Source organism: Sebastes fasciatus, chromosome 3 (assembly GCF_043250625.1).
Source record: "Sebastes fasciatus isolate fSebFas1 chromosome 3, fSebFas1.pri, whole genome shotgun sequence".
Taxonomy (NCBI): domain Eukaryota; kingdom Metazoa; phylum Chordata; class Actinopteri; order Perciformes; family Sebastidae; genus Sebastes; species Sebastes fasciatus.
Window position 1 is genome coordinate 32,190,332 of NC_133797.1, and position 19,067 is coordinate 32,209,398.

At 40.9% G+C, this 19,067-nt stretch overlaps 2 protein-coding genes across 2 annotated transcripts; one reads left to right on the forward strand and one right to left on the reverse strand.

The window, feature by feature from the left end:
• The first annotated feature begins 892 nt into the window (after nt 1-892).
• smdt1b (single-pass membrane protein with aspartate-rich tail 1b) lies at nt 893-3,392 on the forward strand. The gene is made up of 3 exons (XM_074630332.1): nt 893-1,079; nt 2,800-2,958; nt 3,141-3,392. The coding sequence occupies exons 1-2, from the start codon at nt 921-923 to the stop codon at nt 2,935-2,937; spliced, it is 297 nt and encodes a 98-aa protein (XP_074486433.1). The 5' UTR covers nt 893-920; the 3' UTR covers nt 2,938-2,958; nt 3,141-3,392.
• On the reverse strand, nt 3,391-18,823 carry LOC141764784 (uncharacterized). The gene is made up of 18 exons (XM_074630325.1): nt 18,714-18,823; nt 18,151-18,302; nt 15,616-15,773; nt 14,402-15,534; nt 12,762-12,901; nt 12,267-12,420; nt 12,098-12,175; nt 11,187-11,219; nt 10,929-10,997; nt 10,607-10,696; nt 10,278-10,372; nt 7,823-8,456; nt 7,441-7,675; nt 5,860-5,971; nt 5,549-5,708; nt 5,248-5,361; nt 3,850-3,936; nt 3,391-3,728 (listed from the first exon to the last, which is right to left on the reverse strand). The coding sequence occupies exons 3-18, from the start codon at nt 15,695-15,697 to the stop codon at nt 3,582-3,584; spliced, it is 3,363 nt and encodes a 1,120-aa protein (XP_074486426.1). The 5' UTR covers nt 15,698-15,773; nt 18,151-18,302; nt 18,714-18,823; the 3' UTR covers nt 3,391-3,581.
• Nucleotides 18,824-19,067: the final 244 nt, after the last annotated feature.

Sequence of the window (19,067 nt, forward strand, 5' to 3'; positions counted from 1 at the left end):
CTATCTATCTATCTATGTCTTCAAAAAACAAAAAACAATAAAAAAGATTTGAAAGAAAGAAAAACAACAACAAAAAAAGAAACCTTTGAAGTTGTTTTAATTTGATTAATGGATAATTTACTTCCCTGATACAAAATTGCATTGTTTTCACTATGTTTTTTGTTGTTGATGTTGTACTTCTTTGTTGTTAATAAATAGTACTTTTTAATTTTTTTTTGTGTGAAAACTTGTTTAATTTAACAATGTCTTTATTGTTTTTTTTGTTATACAAACATCAGCAATATTATGCAATATATTCAATACAGGATTGACTTTAACAAACATAACATACCCAACAAACCCACCCGTTCTCTCTTAACTTTTCCCTTTCTTCCAGGGCCAAAATCAATATACAGCTTCACAGTATCAATCATACAGTTAAATGGCACCTCTAACAAAATAAAGATACACATAAACAGAAAATAAATAATAAATAAAATAAAAAGATTTTCAAAAAAACAAGAGTCCATTCCCTTCTGAGGGTCTACCACTATTGTGAATTTTTACGTATCCTATCTTAATTATTCCTCCTGTAGAAGCTCACCAATATCACTACTTTTTATGAAATCATTAAATGATTTCCATATTTCCTCATAAACTTTGTGTGAAAACGTTATTTAAATGACATAGCAGTTGGTGAAGTCACCTGTGTATGGCTACTTGAATTTAAATGAGGTCATAACGTCCACAGATGTAATAGTTACACGAAACAGACACATATTTTAATTTTTACTATATAACTAATTAATTCAATTGATGCACCACAATTATTTATTTCTGTTGATCATACGTCACGTCGTGCCCATATAAGGCGTCCCGGTCCCGCCCATAGCAACGCCAGCCTTCCCCCCCCTCCCTCTATCACATTACTGGAGAGAAAAATGGCGAGTATACTGCGGCTCCCGCTGCGACTTTTCACCCAAAATGCGGCGAAAATGAGCCGAAACACGGGCTCTAAAACATCCAACATATCCAGGACGACTCAAAGCAGGACCTTAGTATCAACGGCGTCGGGGGCAATCCTACCGAGACCGGATAAAGTGAGTTTTTACTCTGCCTTCGGTTACCGAGTAGAAAACTGACACGAAATATGAGTGACAGCGTGGGCGGGACTTAATGCTGGATTGACAGCAGCTGTAGCCAATAGAAAGACAGAAGACTCGCTGGGGTTAGTCCAGTCAGCCAATCAAACGCATGTTTACACCAATGTAGGTGCACTTTCAGGAAGTAAAACCTCTTATTTGATCAGTTCAGTGGATTCAAGTGGACATTTTATGTTAGAAACTGTATTTAGAACATGAAACTCTGATGAATTGTTTAGTTTGAGCTAGCTAAACACTACATATCTTGGTGTCTGTTGTTGTCAAGGTAAGAAAGGTCGAGGATAATGTTATACAGTATGTTTTTGAAGCTGTAATGATGTCCATTACACATAACATTTACACAGTCAACATTAGCTCCAAGTCTCCCTAACATCTGAATGTTATGATGTGTTGATCAAGTTGACTTATTTGACCTTTCTCAGATATTCAATGCAATTGGAACAAAACAGGAAAAATCCACCTCAAGGCCATGATAAAGGGCCAGATTGAAAGAAATATGTTGTCCAAAACAACATAAGAAATGCTCAGTTCATGGCTGGATAAGGGTTAAATGGGCCCGAGGACAAAAATGAGTTGATGGCCCCCCATTTACCTCATATTCCTCCCATCCTCTCTGCAAGGTTTTCTATCTTTCTCTGCTAGAATACAAGCTGGTCCACGATTTGCTGTGGTTTGTTTGATTAAGTGCATTAATGTAGGAATATGCACTGGGACAATGAATGATTTTAACACAGGGCCCCTCTTCAAAACAGGGCCTCTTCAAGTTAGTAATTAGGTAATAAATCAGGAACAATCATAAAGCGATATTGTGCTTTAATTCAAAGTTTTTCCAATAAAAATACTTTGAAATACTGTTTTGAACTTGAAAATGTATATAAATGCAGCACACTACTTTTGTAAGATGTTTTGCCCAGCCTTATGACAAATTTTGGCTTTAGTACACCCGATGTCAAGTCAAAAAAGGGAAAACGTCCAGAGTGCTCGGAGGTTCAAATCAGTGTGATGAAGGTGCTCTTTGGTACACAAAGGTTCAAAAAAGGGGGAGTCCAAGGCACTCTTCTGGCAAAAAATGAAAAGCATTTATTCAAATTGCTATGTTATGATGAAATGCTAAAAACAATGCCGGTACATGTTCAGATTGGGTAACAACCCACGCGTAGCGGCACAGACAGCCTTCTTCAAGGTGTGTTCAAGTCAATTTTATTTATACAGCCCAATATCACAAATCGGCCTCAAGTTGCTTTACAATCTGTACAGCATACGACACCCTCTGTACTTTGACTCATGATTCGGATAAGGAAAAACTGACCCCCAAAAACCTCTTTAATGGGGAAAAATGGAAGAAACCTCAGAAAGAGCAACTAGGGAAACTACTGGATCCGGCTGCCCGGCAATCCACTGGAATTTTTGTCAATATCCACCAACCCAGTGAGCAAGGCATCTTTTCTCTGCTATAGTAACTCTGGAGATTAGATTTTTAGTATTTGTCTTACGGAGAAACAGTTGTCCAAAATCACAAATCTGGACCAAAATATCCTAGAGCAAACTGAGGTGGGGATTAATATTGTGAATATAATATAATCTGAATAGCTCATGTGTCACACCTTAATTAAACTAATTTTCATGTCACTTGACTATTCCTCTTTACGTTTTCCAGACACCATTTGGTCTTATCCGCATGACAATAGTGGTGGTGCCTTTCCTGTATGTGGGAACTCTGATCAGCAAGAACTTTGCCGCTCTCTTGGAGGAGCACGACATCTTTGTCCCTGAAGACGACGACGACGACGACTGAGCCAACTCCAGAAAATAAATGGTAAAGTCAAAGTGTACATTAGCCGCACCTTATTTAACCCTTTCAACACTGTTGCTTGGACCTTTTTATGCACAATCGTGTCCACGTGTAAAGGGTGTGTAAGGGTGAAGTTGCAGTGATGACAATAAGTAGAAACAGTATAAAGCTGATTACATTTTTTTTTTTTTAATTCCCATCCACAGGGTGCTTTGCAATATTGAGTGAAAGCACACCAGCTGGCTCAAGGAAGAAGGGGAAGATGGGGCACTTTGACATCCAAACACATCCACCCATCTCCTCCCTCTCTCGTCTGCTATTTAGGTTGTTTTCGCTGAATTCATTTATTTTGAAATCTCATATCATGTGAGGCTATCAAAACTTCTAGTTATGCCTTCACTCTTGTTTGCATGTTTGTCTGTCAACTCAATAAAGGGAGTCGATTACACATGGATAAACACTTGTTATTGTTTAATCTTCGCACAGTGGTTTCCAAGTATACAATAGTTGCCATAATTCATATTCTGACTCTTCTAAGTCATATCCAGTCATAATAACAGCACATGTTGTTATTGTGATGTCATGATTTTGTTGTTGTTTGCTGTCATTGTTCTTCAAGGTAGGTTTTTAGCAGTTGTCCTCATTGGTCAGGTCTGTCTCGCCCCTTCCTGAAGTGCAGCGTCGGCCAGTCTCAGGTGTTCGTTGAGGGAGCTCGTCTCCAACTGGCTACGACCCCTCATGTCACTCAGCTCTACGTAGGCCTCCTTATAACGCTCATAAGCTGCTTCTTTCTCCTAGAGAAACAAATATGGAAGAGGCATCAAAGTCAAGCAGGGGGGACAGTTTACATCAACGTTGTAAATGTTCAACATGTAAGATTGTATTAATTTTGAGAAGTCAGATCATGAAACATACCTTTGTAAGAGACTGCACTTCATTCTGCAGACAGCTGATTTCTTTTTTAAGATATTGCACCTCGTTGTCTTTTGCTCTTAGTAATGTCTGAAAAACAAAATGTGACATCTGACTACTACCATTTTTAAAAAGATTTAACATTTTCATATATGTAAGGAAAGTCACAATGTACATGGGACAGTGGTGGAGAGTAACTAATAGAGCTGTGACGTTTAATTGATTAGTTCAATTGGGAACTATTTTGATAATTGGTTAGTTTGAGTATTTTTTTAAAGAAAAGTCAAAATTCTCTGATTCCAGCTTCTTAAATATGAATATTTTCTGGTTTCTTTACTCCTCTATAAGAGGAAACTGAATATCTTTGAGTTGTGGACAAAACAAGACATTTGAGGACATCATCTTGGGCTTTGGGAAACACTGATCCACATTTTTTCACCATTTTATGACATTGTAGACCAAACAACTAATCGATCAATCAATGAAAATATCGTTAATTACAGCCCTAGTAACTTAAGTACAATTACTCAAGCACTGTAAGTACCATTTTGAGGTACTTGTACTTTGCTTGAGTGCTTCCTTTTCATGTTACTTCATACTTTACTCCAGTACATTTCAGAGGGAACATTGGTGTTTTTTACTTTACTACATTTATTTGACCATTACTGTTTAGCTACTTTGCTGATTATGATTTGACATACAAGACATATGATCATCTTATAAAATATGATGCATTGTTATAGATTAAACTACTCAACATCATACAATGCAGTTACAAGCGACCACCCAAAAGAGTAAAATGCTACTTGCACATTAATGCATCAGTAACAATAATCCAATAATAAAAAATATAACAATTACAGGCACCATTTCTCTGCATAACAAAAACTTACATTTTGCAGATAATACTTTGAATGCAGGACTTTTACTTGTAATGGAGTTTTATTACCCTGGTGTAAGTAAAAGATCTAAATACATCCTTCACCACTGAAGCCATGCTGGTATTCAGGCAGTAGATGGCAGTATGTGCTGCACTATGATGTGACCAACCACAGATGCTCAACACAAATGAGGCCACCAAAAAACCCAGCAGGTGACAATGTTGCTATGGGGAGCCATTACTGTGTACGCAAGACAAAACAGTAAAAATGCTATGATCAATTTGTTTTTATTAAAGTGGGTTGAAAATCCCACAGCACATTCGTCAAATGTCGCTTTCTGCTTCCCCCATGATGACAGTAATGTCAACATGTTTTGTCCTTCAAGCCCAAATTAATACTTCAGGTGCAATAAATGAAACTGGGTTGGGATGCAGCGATAAGTTAAGATGTTTTAGTATTACCTACTTTCACATGAGTATACGTAGAATCTAATTTAGTCACAACTTATTGCTATCAATACCTCTACTTCTGACGCAGTGCGCTCAGCGTTGCCAAGAGACGCCGTGTCCGACCTCTGCCCTGTGATGAAATAACGCATGCGGCTCATCTCTTCCGCCAGTTTGGCCTTAAGCTCCTGAAAAGAGATTTTTAGCTCAAGTTACGTCATGGAGAAATAATGTGAACTAGTATGCTTATGAAAGTTTCCTTATTAGTTTAACCCTATAAGAACAAGGAGAAACAGAATTTTCATTATTTTAAACAATTAAAAAGGTGGTATGATGCTGTATTAAAACAGAATCAAATCAGGCGTGTGTCTAAACCTGGTTCTCTCTTCTGAGCTGCTCCAGCTCTCTCTCCTTGTGACTGAGCTCCGTCTCTCGGCCCAGGCTGCTCTGCTCGGTGCGGCTCAGCTCCAGGCACTTCTGAGAGTAGCGCTCTGACAGCACATCTAACTCACTGTGCAAGACGTCCGCCTGTGGCCTGACACGCACAAACACACGAGATATGGTGTAAATTATAATGCAAGGGGATGGGGGAGAGGGGTCACGGTCAACTGTAGAACATCTTAAGCCTGCAGCGAGAGCCAGTGAGATGGAGAACACTTTCAATATGACAACTGTAATAAACTTACATGTGGCCTCTGTGTGAAGCATCCACGTGTGCAGCTCCTCCAGCCAACCTCCTGGCCTTCTCCACCTCTCTCTCCAGCTCCTCCCTGTGAGCTGCTCTCAGCGCCTCCACAGCTTTGATGAACAAGTAGTTAATTTTTTATTTAAAGGTCCCATATCATGCTCATTTTCAGGTTCATAACTTGTATTTTGTGTTTCTACTAGAACATGTTAACATGCTTAAGTGTAAAAAAACCTCTTAATTTTCCTCAAACTGTCTGCCTGAATATGCCTGTATTCACTTTCTGTCTGAAACGGTCTGTTTTAGCTCATTTCAATGAAATTGCAAAGGAATTGCGCTGCTCAGCAACAACTTGGGTCCATGTTTACTTCCTGTCATTGACTTCGTCCGAAATCGCATATTATGCACTATATACTCAATATGTGCACTATCGTTCAACATACTTTTGTGTGAATAAACAGTAGTATGTATCTTTTCGGACGCACTGAGCAGTAATGTACGTCGTCACTTCCTGAGAGCCTCCTTGCCAGTTGGTGACGTGTAACCATGGTAACCTGTACCAACCTCATGTGACCAAAACGACGGTTTGTCAGAATTAATTCAAAATATATATCACGCTTAGCAAAGTAAAATCTTATACTATAAAGTGTTATTGACGTTACAGAGCTGTCCGTCCACATCTGTTGAACGTTGTCGTCACTACCGCATTGCATTGTGAGATATTTATGCCACCGTAGTGTCCAGCGTTGCATACTGTAATATTTCACTGGAGATAGGATGCAATTTGCATACTATTGGTTTCATACTAAGGTTTCGGACATACAAAAAAATCTGACGAGGAGGTCGTTGGGAATATCAACATTTTCCTCAGACATATTATAAAATGACCAAGAAAAACAATATAAGTCTAAAATTACAATATATTTACTTATTACTCACCAAAAAATTTACGTCCATAGGCTCTGCTATTTCTCACAACGTCAACAAACACGTCACGAGTCGTGAACTCTGAGCTTTCAGAAACTTTCCACTTTCCAAGGTTGTGAATACAACATGAGGGGGGCGTTCATATGGACTCATCTCGTAAACACGGTAAACACGACCCCATCTGAAGGCACCATTAAACTGGTACACATTTAGAATGTTTACGTTTTAAACTATATAATATTGTATATTTGTGACATCACAAAATTATAAAAATCCTGAGCTTGTTTCAACGGCACAATTTCTGAAAACGGTCTGTTTGTATTTCTCCATGGATTGAGCGTTTCGATACTTTCACAGTATTTATATAACACTTAAATCTGCTTTATAATAAAAAAAAACATGAAAATCTAACTTTTCACAATATGGGACCTTTAATTTGTCTTCACCACACGGCATTAAAAACAACGCAAGACAGTTAATTGAGAACAGGCATCAAGACATAGCATAAACAAACATGATCTTAAAAGACATACAGTTCTAAAAAAATCATTAAGAATACAGAGAGGCGCTGGTTGCAAGATTTATTTAACTAAAGACGCATAACAAGGAAGAAATACAAACTGCCTCCAGGATACTGTTATACTTCATGCTTTACCTTTAGCAGTTGCCTGGCTCTCCTCCTGCAGCATCCTGTCTCTCTGCTCCTCCAGCTCCCCGATCTCCCTGGCGTGTTTCTCCTGCAGCTCCTGCAGTGCTTTCCGATGGGCTACTTCCATGGCTTCTAGTCTGGCCCTGCAGGGGGCCCCGGGGCCACACGGGCTGTCCACCTCGATCCCCATGGCTGCACGCTCCTTCTTAATGCTCTCCACTTGCTTTCGAAGAGAGAGGGCCTGATAGATGGATTTATAGAGAGTGTAATGGATAGGGAAAAGATTGAAATGTACACCATTTCCTTGCATTGAAAACACTTTAAAGGTGTTGCTAGTGTTTCTGCTCATCAAACATTTTTAATGGAATGACTGTAAGTTCTTTCTTACCTCCTTTTGGAGTGCTTCCGCTTTATTTGTTTGAATGGTTTGAGCTCCATTTATGGATGGAAGAGCCCCCTTTGAGCTCGATATATCAGTTTGTGAACCGGTGACAGGGTGTTCAGCCTCTTCGGGGCTCGATTGATACGCCTTGGAGCTAACGGGAGACTGTGATGCCTGCGGGGGGCTTGACTGATAAGCCTGGGCTCCAATGAGAGACTGTGCGCTCATGTCCCTAAATGACAGCGTCTCAAATTCTACCCACTTCCTGTTGACCTCTGAGTCCAAGGTTTCAATAACAGGCACAGGTACACTCCCCCTTTTCAGCTCCATTGAGTCCCACCTGCTGCCCATCTCACCGAGAGGGACCCCCTCCTCAAACCACTTGTTCCTCTCCTCCAATCGCTTGGCTTGCTCGCGGTCCCAGCCCTCCCCTTCTTCTCTCTGACTGGACGGAGATAAGTCCAGGTCTACAGTTTGGTGGTGGCGGTGGTCGGCCTGATGGGAGTTTGCAGCTGCGGCGTTGGAGTTGGAAGCGGTCGGTTCATAGCCGGAGTCCTTGCAGGTGAACCGAGCAGGTGGTTGGCATGACGACGGTCTCCGGGAGAGGGGGTTCTCTTTCTCGCTGCCGGTGTGTGATTGGCTGAGGTCAGCGTGAGGGAAAGACAGGGGGATAGTGTTACACATCAGAAGAAAGATGATAGAGGGGGCTCGCTACAGACGGACCACCCAATCACATTGTCTGCATTTCCTCACAGTGTTCAGGAATTTTCAGGTCAATAAGACGCCTGTTTTTTAAAACCAGATGGAGAATTTTATCAGATTTTGCTGGAATAACATGATAAACATCAAGTATTCACCATGAAGGATGTCCTGAATTGTAATTTGTACACATATATTATGATATATATTATGATTCGGTAAGCATTGTCAGCCAAAGTAGAAGTTTTATAAAAGTATTCTACTTTTGATTGAAGGCTCCGGAATAACTACTAAAAGGACCTTAAATTAAGTGAGATTATTTAGTCTGTTTCGCAGATCAAGAATGAACTTTGTACCTCAACAATCTTAATTTAATTCAGGATTTTTTGGCTTAATTCGCTCTTTCTCATACATATATTACATTGATTTGATTCCAGAAGCCATTAAGAGTGAACAGCCAAAGTAAATAGCAAGTTTAGTCTGTGTATAGAATAATAGAATTCAAAATAATGAATGTACTTGCATTTTTTTTTTACATTGCGTGTCCTTGTAGTATTGGACAATGTTGGTCAGCTATAGATTGGTCACTGCTTTTAACTCTTGTGTCTTTTACATTTGTATTGTTTATATTGAATTGATTTTATCTTTATATGAATATATTTGGTATTTTTACGTTATTTTGTGCGTGATTGGCATGATCTTATATTTATATATTTGCAAACTAGCTTCAAATTGCCCCATTCACTGTGTTATGTTCTATGTTTGTGACTGTTCTTGCATGTCTGTGTTTGCACCTTTCTGATTGTAGTAAACAGTAGTCTCTCAGCAGGAGTTGATTGTATCTAAGTACATTTACCAGTAAAGTAATGTGCTTCAGTGCAAATTTTAGGCACTTTAATTGAGTATTTACTCTTCATGCCACTTCATACTTCTACTCTAATACAATACAGATGGATACTGTACAGTGGGAAAAATGTTAATTTTAATCCACTACATTTATCTGACAGCTTTAATTACTGGTTGCTTTACAAATTAAGTATGACACAATGTTATTTAACTACCCAACAGTAGTACATTTTTAAAGACATCAGCAATAATAATCTTATAATTTATTATATAATAATATAATTTTTATCTGCACTGAGTACTTTTAATTTCTATACTTAAGGTAGATTTCGCTAATAACATCTATGCAATTTTACTAAAAGGAGAAGTGTGTAGGATCTGGCGGTATCTAGCGGTGAGGTTGAGACTGCAACCAATTGAAATGGCTCTGTGTGCCAAGCGTGTAGAAGAGCTACGGTGTCCAGCTCAAAAATGCATGTATGCAAATGTAAAAGTAGTGAGGGCATTTGGAGCAGAGCCAGTGCGTTGAGTGTACGTGTACAAGGGAAGTGAGTAGTGAAGAAAGAGAGAGAGAGAGCAGCGGCGATGGGAGCGAGTAACGTTATCGACTCCGGCCCAAGCCGTTCTGGGCTACTGTAGAAACATGGCGATGCAACATGGCGTACTCCGTGGAGAGATATGTAGATATGAACGGCTCATTGTAAGGTAATGAAAACACAACGATTCTTATTATCAGGTGATTATACACTAAAGAAAACATACTTATTAATATTCAATTCCATTTCTGCCAATAGATTGCTACACATCGGTCCTTTTAACATTTTCAATGCAGGACTTTTACTTGTAACAGAGTATTTTTACAGTGTGATGTGAATACTTCCTCCACCACTGTCTCCCAGTATAAAGTCAGACTCACTGCGTGTTGTTCTGGATCGCCTGCTTTAGTAACTTCACCCAGTTCCGTCGTATTCTGGAGGTCATAACAGAGAGGGTGAACACTGCTCTCTTTGTCTGGACGAGATCAAAAGACATACACACACACACACACACACACACACACACACACACACACACACACACACACACACACACACACACACACACACACACGTGTTAAACAGGAAGCAGCCAAACATGTAATTGATGTGGAAATTGGGGATTAATGTGGTGGGTGTCTGACTGTCCATCTGTCTGATGGTGTACTGTATGACACAAGAGCAAAACACAAGTTCAGTAAATACATACTTGTAGCTGGAGTCCATAGTTCTTCTCTACATCACAGTCTGACACGTTCACACAGGATGTCAGGTTGATCTCTCCGTCCAGATCATCGGACTGCAGCACAAATAATACGTTTTTAACCCAAACAACAAACACCACAAGACAGATTAATTGGTATCATAGAATCATTTTAGGAAAACCGATGATATTGGTCATGTTATGGTGGCAAAATGTACACAAAACCCTTTCAACTTCCTGTATGGTTGAAATGAAGTGCTATAGCTTAACATGAAATAAATGTTCTTACAAATCAGGAATTACTTTAATGTCACATATCAGCTCCTACCTCCTCAGCCTCCGAGTCTCTGTAGTACCTCAGCGAAGTATCACCCAGAACAAACCAGTGTTTCCTCCACTGAGCAAAAACACAGTAAACATGGACAACATTAAATAGTATGTGGACGTCTTTATAGATAGTTTCTGGGTCAGGTTTGTGCCGTCTGTCTGGTGTATGAGATTGTGGTTACAACAGGAATTAGAACAGAAAATGACAATAACTTTTATTCAAAAAAATATTAGAATAACTTAAAAATGTTAAATTTACCTTGCCATGCTCATCCAGTCTGGACATCCACCCCTTCCAGTATCAATATCTGTAATTAAAGCATTACGATGAAGCTCTTTGAAAGCATTCTGCAGCTGTTTCTGTCTCACGCTTGGTTGTGAAATATAGAGGAAACGGAAACTGTCAGAACAGACGAATGTGTCTGGGTGCGATAACGACATCATTCTGAAGCACGCATACAGAGGGGGCAGCAGGCAAAACTTTAAAGCACGAAAAATGGGAAACATGGTGCAGAATGGGAACATAAAAAAGGAAGAGGTGTAAACTGTGATTGTCATTGTTAAACGGTGGGAAAGAGGAAGAGAAAGAGGAACTGATGAACATTATAAGACTGACTTGAGAGCAAACAGGTGCTATTAAAGCATAAAATAACATACTTACCATGCATGCATCATATTGTGTATATATTGTGAGGAGGAGAGAAAGAAAGAGAAAATGCATGATGTGAGATGAAATGGGGAAGTCACAAACTTGTGAGATCACATGTAGCTCTTAGTCATGTCATGTCAGGCTTTCTGAAGTAGAAAATGGTTTCTGTGGTTAGTATGGGATTCAAAGCATTGAAATAACATTTTGAATGTTTCATTGACTCAGCAGTTTTAGGCATAACACTGTAGCGCTGACACTGCAGGATGCATTGGCTTGAACCATCCTAGAAACTATTAATATATAAATGATAAATCATATGAACATGCTGCCCTAAAACATAGAGTGCTAACGAATGGCTTTTTTTCCCCCTGCAAGGTGCTTCTGTGAGAGAGGAGCCTGAGGTAAAAGACTTGAAATAAATATCAGGGATCTACTTTAGAATGAATGTATGAATGACCCATTTTCCTTCAAACACTCGTGTGATTTATGCAGATGCAGAAAAGTCACGGGACCGTGCTCACCTGTGTCTGCGGGCGTTCAGGAGGAGCTCGCTCCTTCACCTTTGAAGATCTGTGTTTCCCACTTTGATTATCTGAACTCTTTGGTAGAATAAACACACAGGGGTTACAAGCTCTGTTGTTTCAACGTTTAGATTTCATCGTGAACATGTGTGCGGTTATTACTTCGTACCTGTGAATGAAGAGATGCAACTGACTGTCTTCGAGACGATTGTCCGTTCTCAGAGTCCCGACATTTCTCTCGTCTGTCTCTGCCTCTCTCTCGGCCTCTCCCCCTCTCGTCTGACTCGAGCCGTGAACTGCAGATGTCTATTTCATCTTGGCACCTTCAGAGAAATGAAATTAAAGTGCAGAGAATTATCTGACAGACACATAAATTCACTAAAGGCACAATTTATATCCTTTTTTTTTTTTCTTACTGAACTGTCACATTCCTCTGCAAAGGCTACTAGAGCACTCCTCTTTTCTTTGACCATAACTAAGGCAATTACATATGCTCAGATGAAAAGATATCTTCAAAGTCTTTTTTATACTCGCTACACTACTATTTTTTACGAATCTTCCAAAGGAACAGTTTAAAGAAACACATGTACTAGGAATGCAGACTCGATGCATGGTCATGGGACTATCTGTTATGGCTATCCAAACACCATATGGAACCACCAACCTGTAAGTCTTCAGCCTCTGTTCCCTGCACGGGCTGGGACTCTGGTTCCTCCTCCTCATCCCTGGCAACTCTTCCTCCGACTCCAGCTGGATAGTTGGAATATTAGCCAGGACAATGTAGTCGTCTATGGTCATCACCACCTTCAGATTCATAAAGATTGATCAACATTTGACATGTTATGCGGTAGTAAGAGTTGTCTCTGACACGAAACATAACAAGAGTCTACATCATGCTAGCAGCTCTGTGAGGCTGCACCATACACTGTATATATAGATGGACAACGCGTCTCCACATCCTCTCACTGTACAAAAGTGAAGGCAAAATGTCCCGATACTGGAGCTGACATCTTGAGATTTTGCATCCGCGGTATCGTCATCGCGTCCACACACCTGCCCGGTCCAATCACGAGCAGGGCAGGGCCGCAACTTGTTAGCGTGAGCCACTTAGCTGCTACGTTAGCACCACGGTAGCTGATTGGCTAGGCACAACAACTAACCATAATATCTCTATATATAATTATGATCAAATTGTCTTATTACGCAGACTTGTGACGGTTATGGAAAGTTAAAGTTACATCTCCTCTACTACTTCACTCAGAGCAGCTGTCAATCATGACGTCTCACCCCCCTTTTATAGCATCAAATAACTCATTAAAACCAAATTTATCAGAAAAATGAACACTTGAACATACATCAGCCTGATAACAACAACCTGAAAAATATATTTGACGTGTAGTTTTGACTTCTTAGTTTGGCTCACGTCCCATCCGCTAACATGGAGGAGGCGGGATTTATGACCTATACTGCAGCCAGCCACCAGGGGGCGATCAAGATGTTTTGGCTTCACTTTTGGGGAGCTGTCATGTCGCCCATCTTTATATACAGTCTATTCTTCATATGTGGGCTGTACTTAGGCACAGTGGTGCTTTGAGCTAAATGCAAACGTTAGCAAGCTAACATGTTCACAACATAGACTGTATGGTTCACAATGACAATGCTAATATGCTGGTGTTTGGCAGGCATAATGCTCACTATGTTCATCAACTTACTTTAGCGTGTTAGCATGCTAACATTTGCTAATTAGCACTAAACACAAAGTACAGCTAAGGCTGATGGGAATGTCATTCATTTTGAAGGTGAACAGTCATAAACAAAATATTGAACAAATTAAAATTTTGACTTGATGATGGTGCCAGATGAAAGGTCAGATGAAAGGTCAGAGGATCACTAAAGTTATTATCCTGAGGTGCTCACAAATGTGTGAATCAATATTCATGACCATCCATCCAATAGGCCCCTTTCACAGCATGGCATCACAGGGTAAACACAGCTGTAATTGATCAAATTAATGATGGTCCCTGTCTATTTAGTTTGTCACATTCCAGTGAGCCAGTATGCACAATACCAGGGCCACAATTAATGTTATGGCTGTTGTGAAAAGGGCCAATATTTGTGGAAACATTTGACTCTAGGCTTCATCCTCTGGGGATCATGAATGTCTGAACAAAACCTCACGACAATCCATCTAATAGTTGTTTAGATATTTCAGTCTGGACCAAAGTGGCTGACCGAGTGAAAGACAGACCGACATTAGCATCCATAGAGCCACGCCGCTAGTTGGCTGCTCTCTGATATACCTACCTCTTCCGCTTCTACTGCAGCCTTCTTGGGTTCAGAGATCAGTAAGGCCTCCATGCCTCGCCTTATGTTGCTTCTGCTTCTGTCGCTACTGACCTGCTTATTCTCCTCATCATGGCCTTTGTCAGTTTCTGTGATTGCAACATGTGACAGTGAACCACCAAGCATCTGAGAGTCCGCGCCTCGTCTTGATGTGGAGGAACCACGAGAGGGTGGGAGGCTGAGTACAGAGTGTGAGGACCCCTGCCAGGAGCCTTGAGAAGGACTCAGTCTGCTGTCTCTGGAGTGCGGCTCCCTTTGTGGGGTGTGGCTGTGCGTACTGTAGCCGTTCCTGGTCGGTGATATTTCGCGGCTGTTGCGTGTGCGAGTGTCGGCCGAGCTGTTGACGGTTGTTCTGGTTCGAGGAGATGCTTGAGATCCCTCATATGAGTTTTGCTGGATGGCTGAGGAGCCACGGCGGGAGATGGACTCCAGATTCCTGTACAGCTTCTCAGAGTCCAAACTGTGTTTGTTTGAAGCTTGCGATGTACTCCTCGAGTCTCGGCTGCACCTCTTTTGAGCATCGTATTCACCGTTCTGTAAATGGGAAGAGTCTGTGCGTCTGTGAGAAGGGGTGGCTCTGGAGGGCGAGACGGTCCGAGAGGCGATGGACCCCCTCCTGCGGGATGGACTGGACCTGCCGGATGTGTGCCGAGAAAGACCGTGTGATGGAAGCGGAGAGGTGGCATGAGACGAGCCATGAGACCGAACCTGACTCCTAGAGAGGGAGCTTTTTCGTGGAGGTTCAGTTAACTTGTAGCGATCTGGGCTCACAGAGCTGTGACGTGTTGGTGAGTTATTCTGTGAATCAGCTCCCCGTCTGAAGTTGGAGTGGTACGTGTACCTCTCTGGGGATTCACTTCTCCACATTTCCTGCATATACGTCTCCTTGTTCCTCCTCTGGGAGGGCACGCCAAGGCTGATGTTCCTGTAGGGGACGCAGGCTTTGGGCTCAGGAACATAGTTGCTGGGAAGAGGATGCCCCCTCTCGTAGTAACGATACGACCGTTTGTTGACTTCCTCCGTCGGCCGCTCACCATCACCTCTTCTGTCTGGAGAGAAGTAGCCGCTCTCTTGTTCCCTGTCTCCTCTGGACTCTGAAAATCATACAAGCCTGAGGTCAATGTAGCCCGTAAGAGAGCATGAGATGTTTAATGGTGCAGTATGTCTGACTGTACCTGATGTCCGTTGGGACCTGTCTCTGCCCCTCCTCTCATCCATCCAGGTGCTGTCGGCTTTGGACGGATCCAACCGGGTCATATCTCTTTGGGCCACACAGTGCCTCTCTGAGCTGAGGGATCTGCTCCTCTCTGGACAGTCCCACTGATTTGGAGAGCTGGAGGAGGCGGGAAGCACAAGGTCATCACAGATATATGGACAAGGAAGCTGTTGCAAAACACTGAGTTGTCAGTTGTGTTTACTATAAAGTCGCCTACAAATTCTATAAGGAGTTTGAAAGATAATAGTGTAATGCTGTTAACTACAACATATTTTCTGTTCGCAGGTGAAAGTAAAATCACAGGATCAGCTTCTTTAGTGCAACTTGGCCTACTTTAATACTTCTGACTCAAACATAATACTTCACTCTCTTCTAACTTGCTGCATATCACTCCGCAAGCTTAACATAACCTGCCCGTTCTCATTGTCAGAGCGTCAAATACATCCCAACTCGTCACGTACCGACGCTTTGTCACGCCCCTTTGTGTCATTTTATTTTTCAGCATCAAAACCACTATAGTTAGGTTTAGGAAAAACAAATGGTTGGGCTTAAAGCTACTGCGTTTGTACAGTGTGAATGAACCGCTGATTGTAACGTGACGCACAGGATACGAACAGCGGCCTCCTGGATGAAAGCCTTGTGTTTGTTGGACCCATCCACCTCCACTCACGCCCAACCCGCCCACCCGCCCGCTGTGTTATGCCGCGGGTGGGTTCATACAATGTAAACCAAAACCCCCAATAGTAAACGCTCCGAAAAAATGGGCCGGGAGTGACTGTGGTGACGTAGTTTAAAGCCCAACCATGTACTTTTATCCTAAACCTAAATAAGTGGTTTTGTTGCCTAAACCTAAATTGACACCAAAGGACGTGACAAAGCGACAGTACGTCACAAGTTGGGATGAGAACGTGTTGCAGCAACACTGCAGGTGTGCCAAGTGTTATGTAGTTCCTATCTAAAGATAAAAATAAGGGTATCTTAAACTTTGCGATGATAGAGTTACCATTCCTTCTGTCATCATGATAAATTAATAAAGAGAAGTTAATCTACAAAATAAATCTTCACAAAAATAAATCTCAATTTACAACAGGATGCGATGATGAAAATATATATATATATGTTTTAAATTTTATGGCAACACAAGGAAACATTTTCTGTAAAAATACAGCCAATCTGAATAATCAAAAGTAAGGCTGCAACAGAAAAGAGTACAACAGAGATCCATTAGATTTGCCCTGTTTGCCCAAATGAAACACAAACAGTCACGTGAATGCCAGCGAGTGTGCAGTCCATCAAAAGAGAGCTGGAGTTACAAACATTAGATCGTGCCTCTATAATCCTTTCATATACAGCATCACAAACCAGCTCTTTTGGTAGAAATGAGCGTAATGTGTTCAGCTTGCAGACGACACTTTACAGGATTTCTGGGTATTGAAAAGAGAAACATTCAAACATTGTTCTTCCTGCTACTGGGTTTAGGGGATTGTGAATTTGCATATAATACAAGCTTTGTGCTGATTATTCTACTGCAACATGATATGAGCATGATTTTTTAGGATGAATTGTTGCCAAACAGTTGCTTATTTACACAGCCAGCAGACACGAAGCAGCATCAGCATTCATTTGGAGTCGTCTTTCTGGCCACCTGATGAATGGGAGTTCAATATTCTGTCCTTTTACCTCTGTGTTTTTGGTTTCCACCAACTCCTGAGGGAAATATCTGGCTCTTTAGCTGCTAAATGCTCCATTATGTTCACCAGCTATTGCTAACTATCTGGTGCTGACTGGGCAGGTAACATACAGTAGGTTTATCAGAGTTTTCTTCCGCTGAAAACCCTATGAGAGCATTGAGAGCAAACCACAACAGTGAAGTTGTGGGCCATAAAATAAAACCAAGAGAAAGATGGTCACATGCTCTGTCGAGGGTGATAAGTCGTCACTAGGGCTGCAACTAATGATTGTTTTCATTGTTGATTAATCTGACGATTATTTTCTTGATTAATCAATTAGTTGTTTGGTCTATAGAATGTCAGAAAATTGTGAAAAATGTCAATCAGTGTTTTTTTTCCCAAGGCCAAGATGATGTCCTCAAATGTCTTGTTTTGGCCACGACTCAAAAATATTCAGTTTACTGTCATAGAGGAGTAAAGAAACCAGAAAATATTCACATTTAAGAAGCTGCAATCAGAAAATTTCTATTTTTTTTCTTAAAAAAAATCCTAAAACCAATTATTCGATTATCAAAATAGTTGGCGATTAATTCGATCGATTAATCGTTGCAGCTCTAGTCGTCACTCTGAGCGACCTCTTTCAAAATACAGTCATTTAATCCATTGTTTATCTAAAAATACGGAGCTCTAAGCTTATTTTAGATGAAACTAATTTAGATCCTTGAAAGATATGTTAAGCAGCTCATTCATTGATAGGCAAGAATGTTCTTGGTAAAAAAAAAAACTAAAGTGGTTTCTAAAATCAGGTTACAGGATACAGTCACCTGGGTTGTATGTCAGTGTCACAGATATTAAGTTCCCACTCAGGACTCAGACTGCGGACCAGACTCCACTCGTAGGTCCAACCACCGCTGACGTCATCACTACTGCCACTTGTGGTCACCTCAGACAGGGCGCGAGTATCATCATCTGCGTCCTAGTCGGTGCATCACAGAAACACATTTTTAAGCATTTGGATAATTCAGGGAAAGTTAAACTATTAGAGTATTTCAAACAAAAGAAATTAGGTCAAATTTGAAGAGTCAGAATAGTGAAGTTCCTCATAGAGGACATGTTCGTGGCACTGTTTCATTTGATTGTGTCTGTAAATTAGATATTTATTGAGATTTCTTATCACCTGCTTTCAAAAGAGAATGTTTTGATGCTTTTACATTTGATAATTTATATTATAGAGCAACAAAATCATTTATATTACATTATGAGCCTGACAAAAGTACAGTCTGGTGTCTTCTATCCCATACATTTTAAAGAACAAACTTGCTCTGTAGGCACTAACATAGAGCCAACTAACACCCCGAGTCTAAACACTAACACACATTTCACTTACTGTGACTGCTCGCTGTCCTTCAGCTAAATCTGCCGTTGAAGCTTTCAGCAGCTCTCCTCCTTCCCTCCTTCCTTCTCTCCCTTCGTTCTTCTAGCTAAGCCAATACATTTAGACTGCACAGGACGTAACTCAAGCTAGTCTCTGGCCATGCTCATCATTATTTCATTGCTCTAGTGCTTTTGCATTACCAGAACCGCCCACTCAACTTCTTTTCTCATCTTTATCTTGATCCCTCCTTCAGTTCTACCTCTCATTAACAGGCAGACGCCAAAAGTTTTGCTCGTCTTGATCCCTCGACTGGATGCAGGTTTAGAGAGTGTAAAGTGTCGTCTTTTGTTTCCAGTTCAAAATATA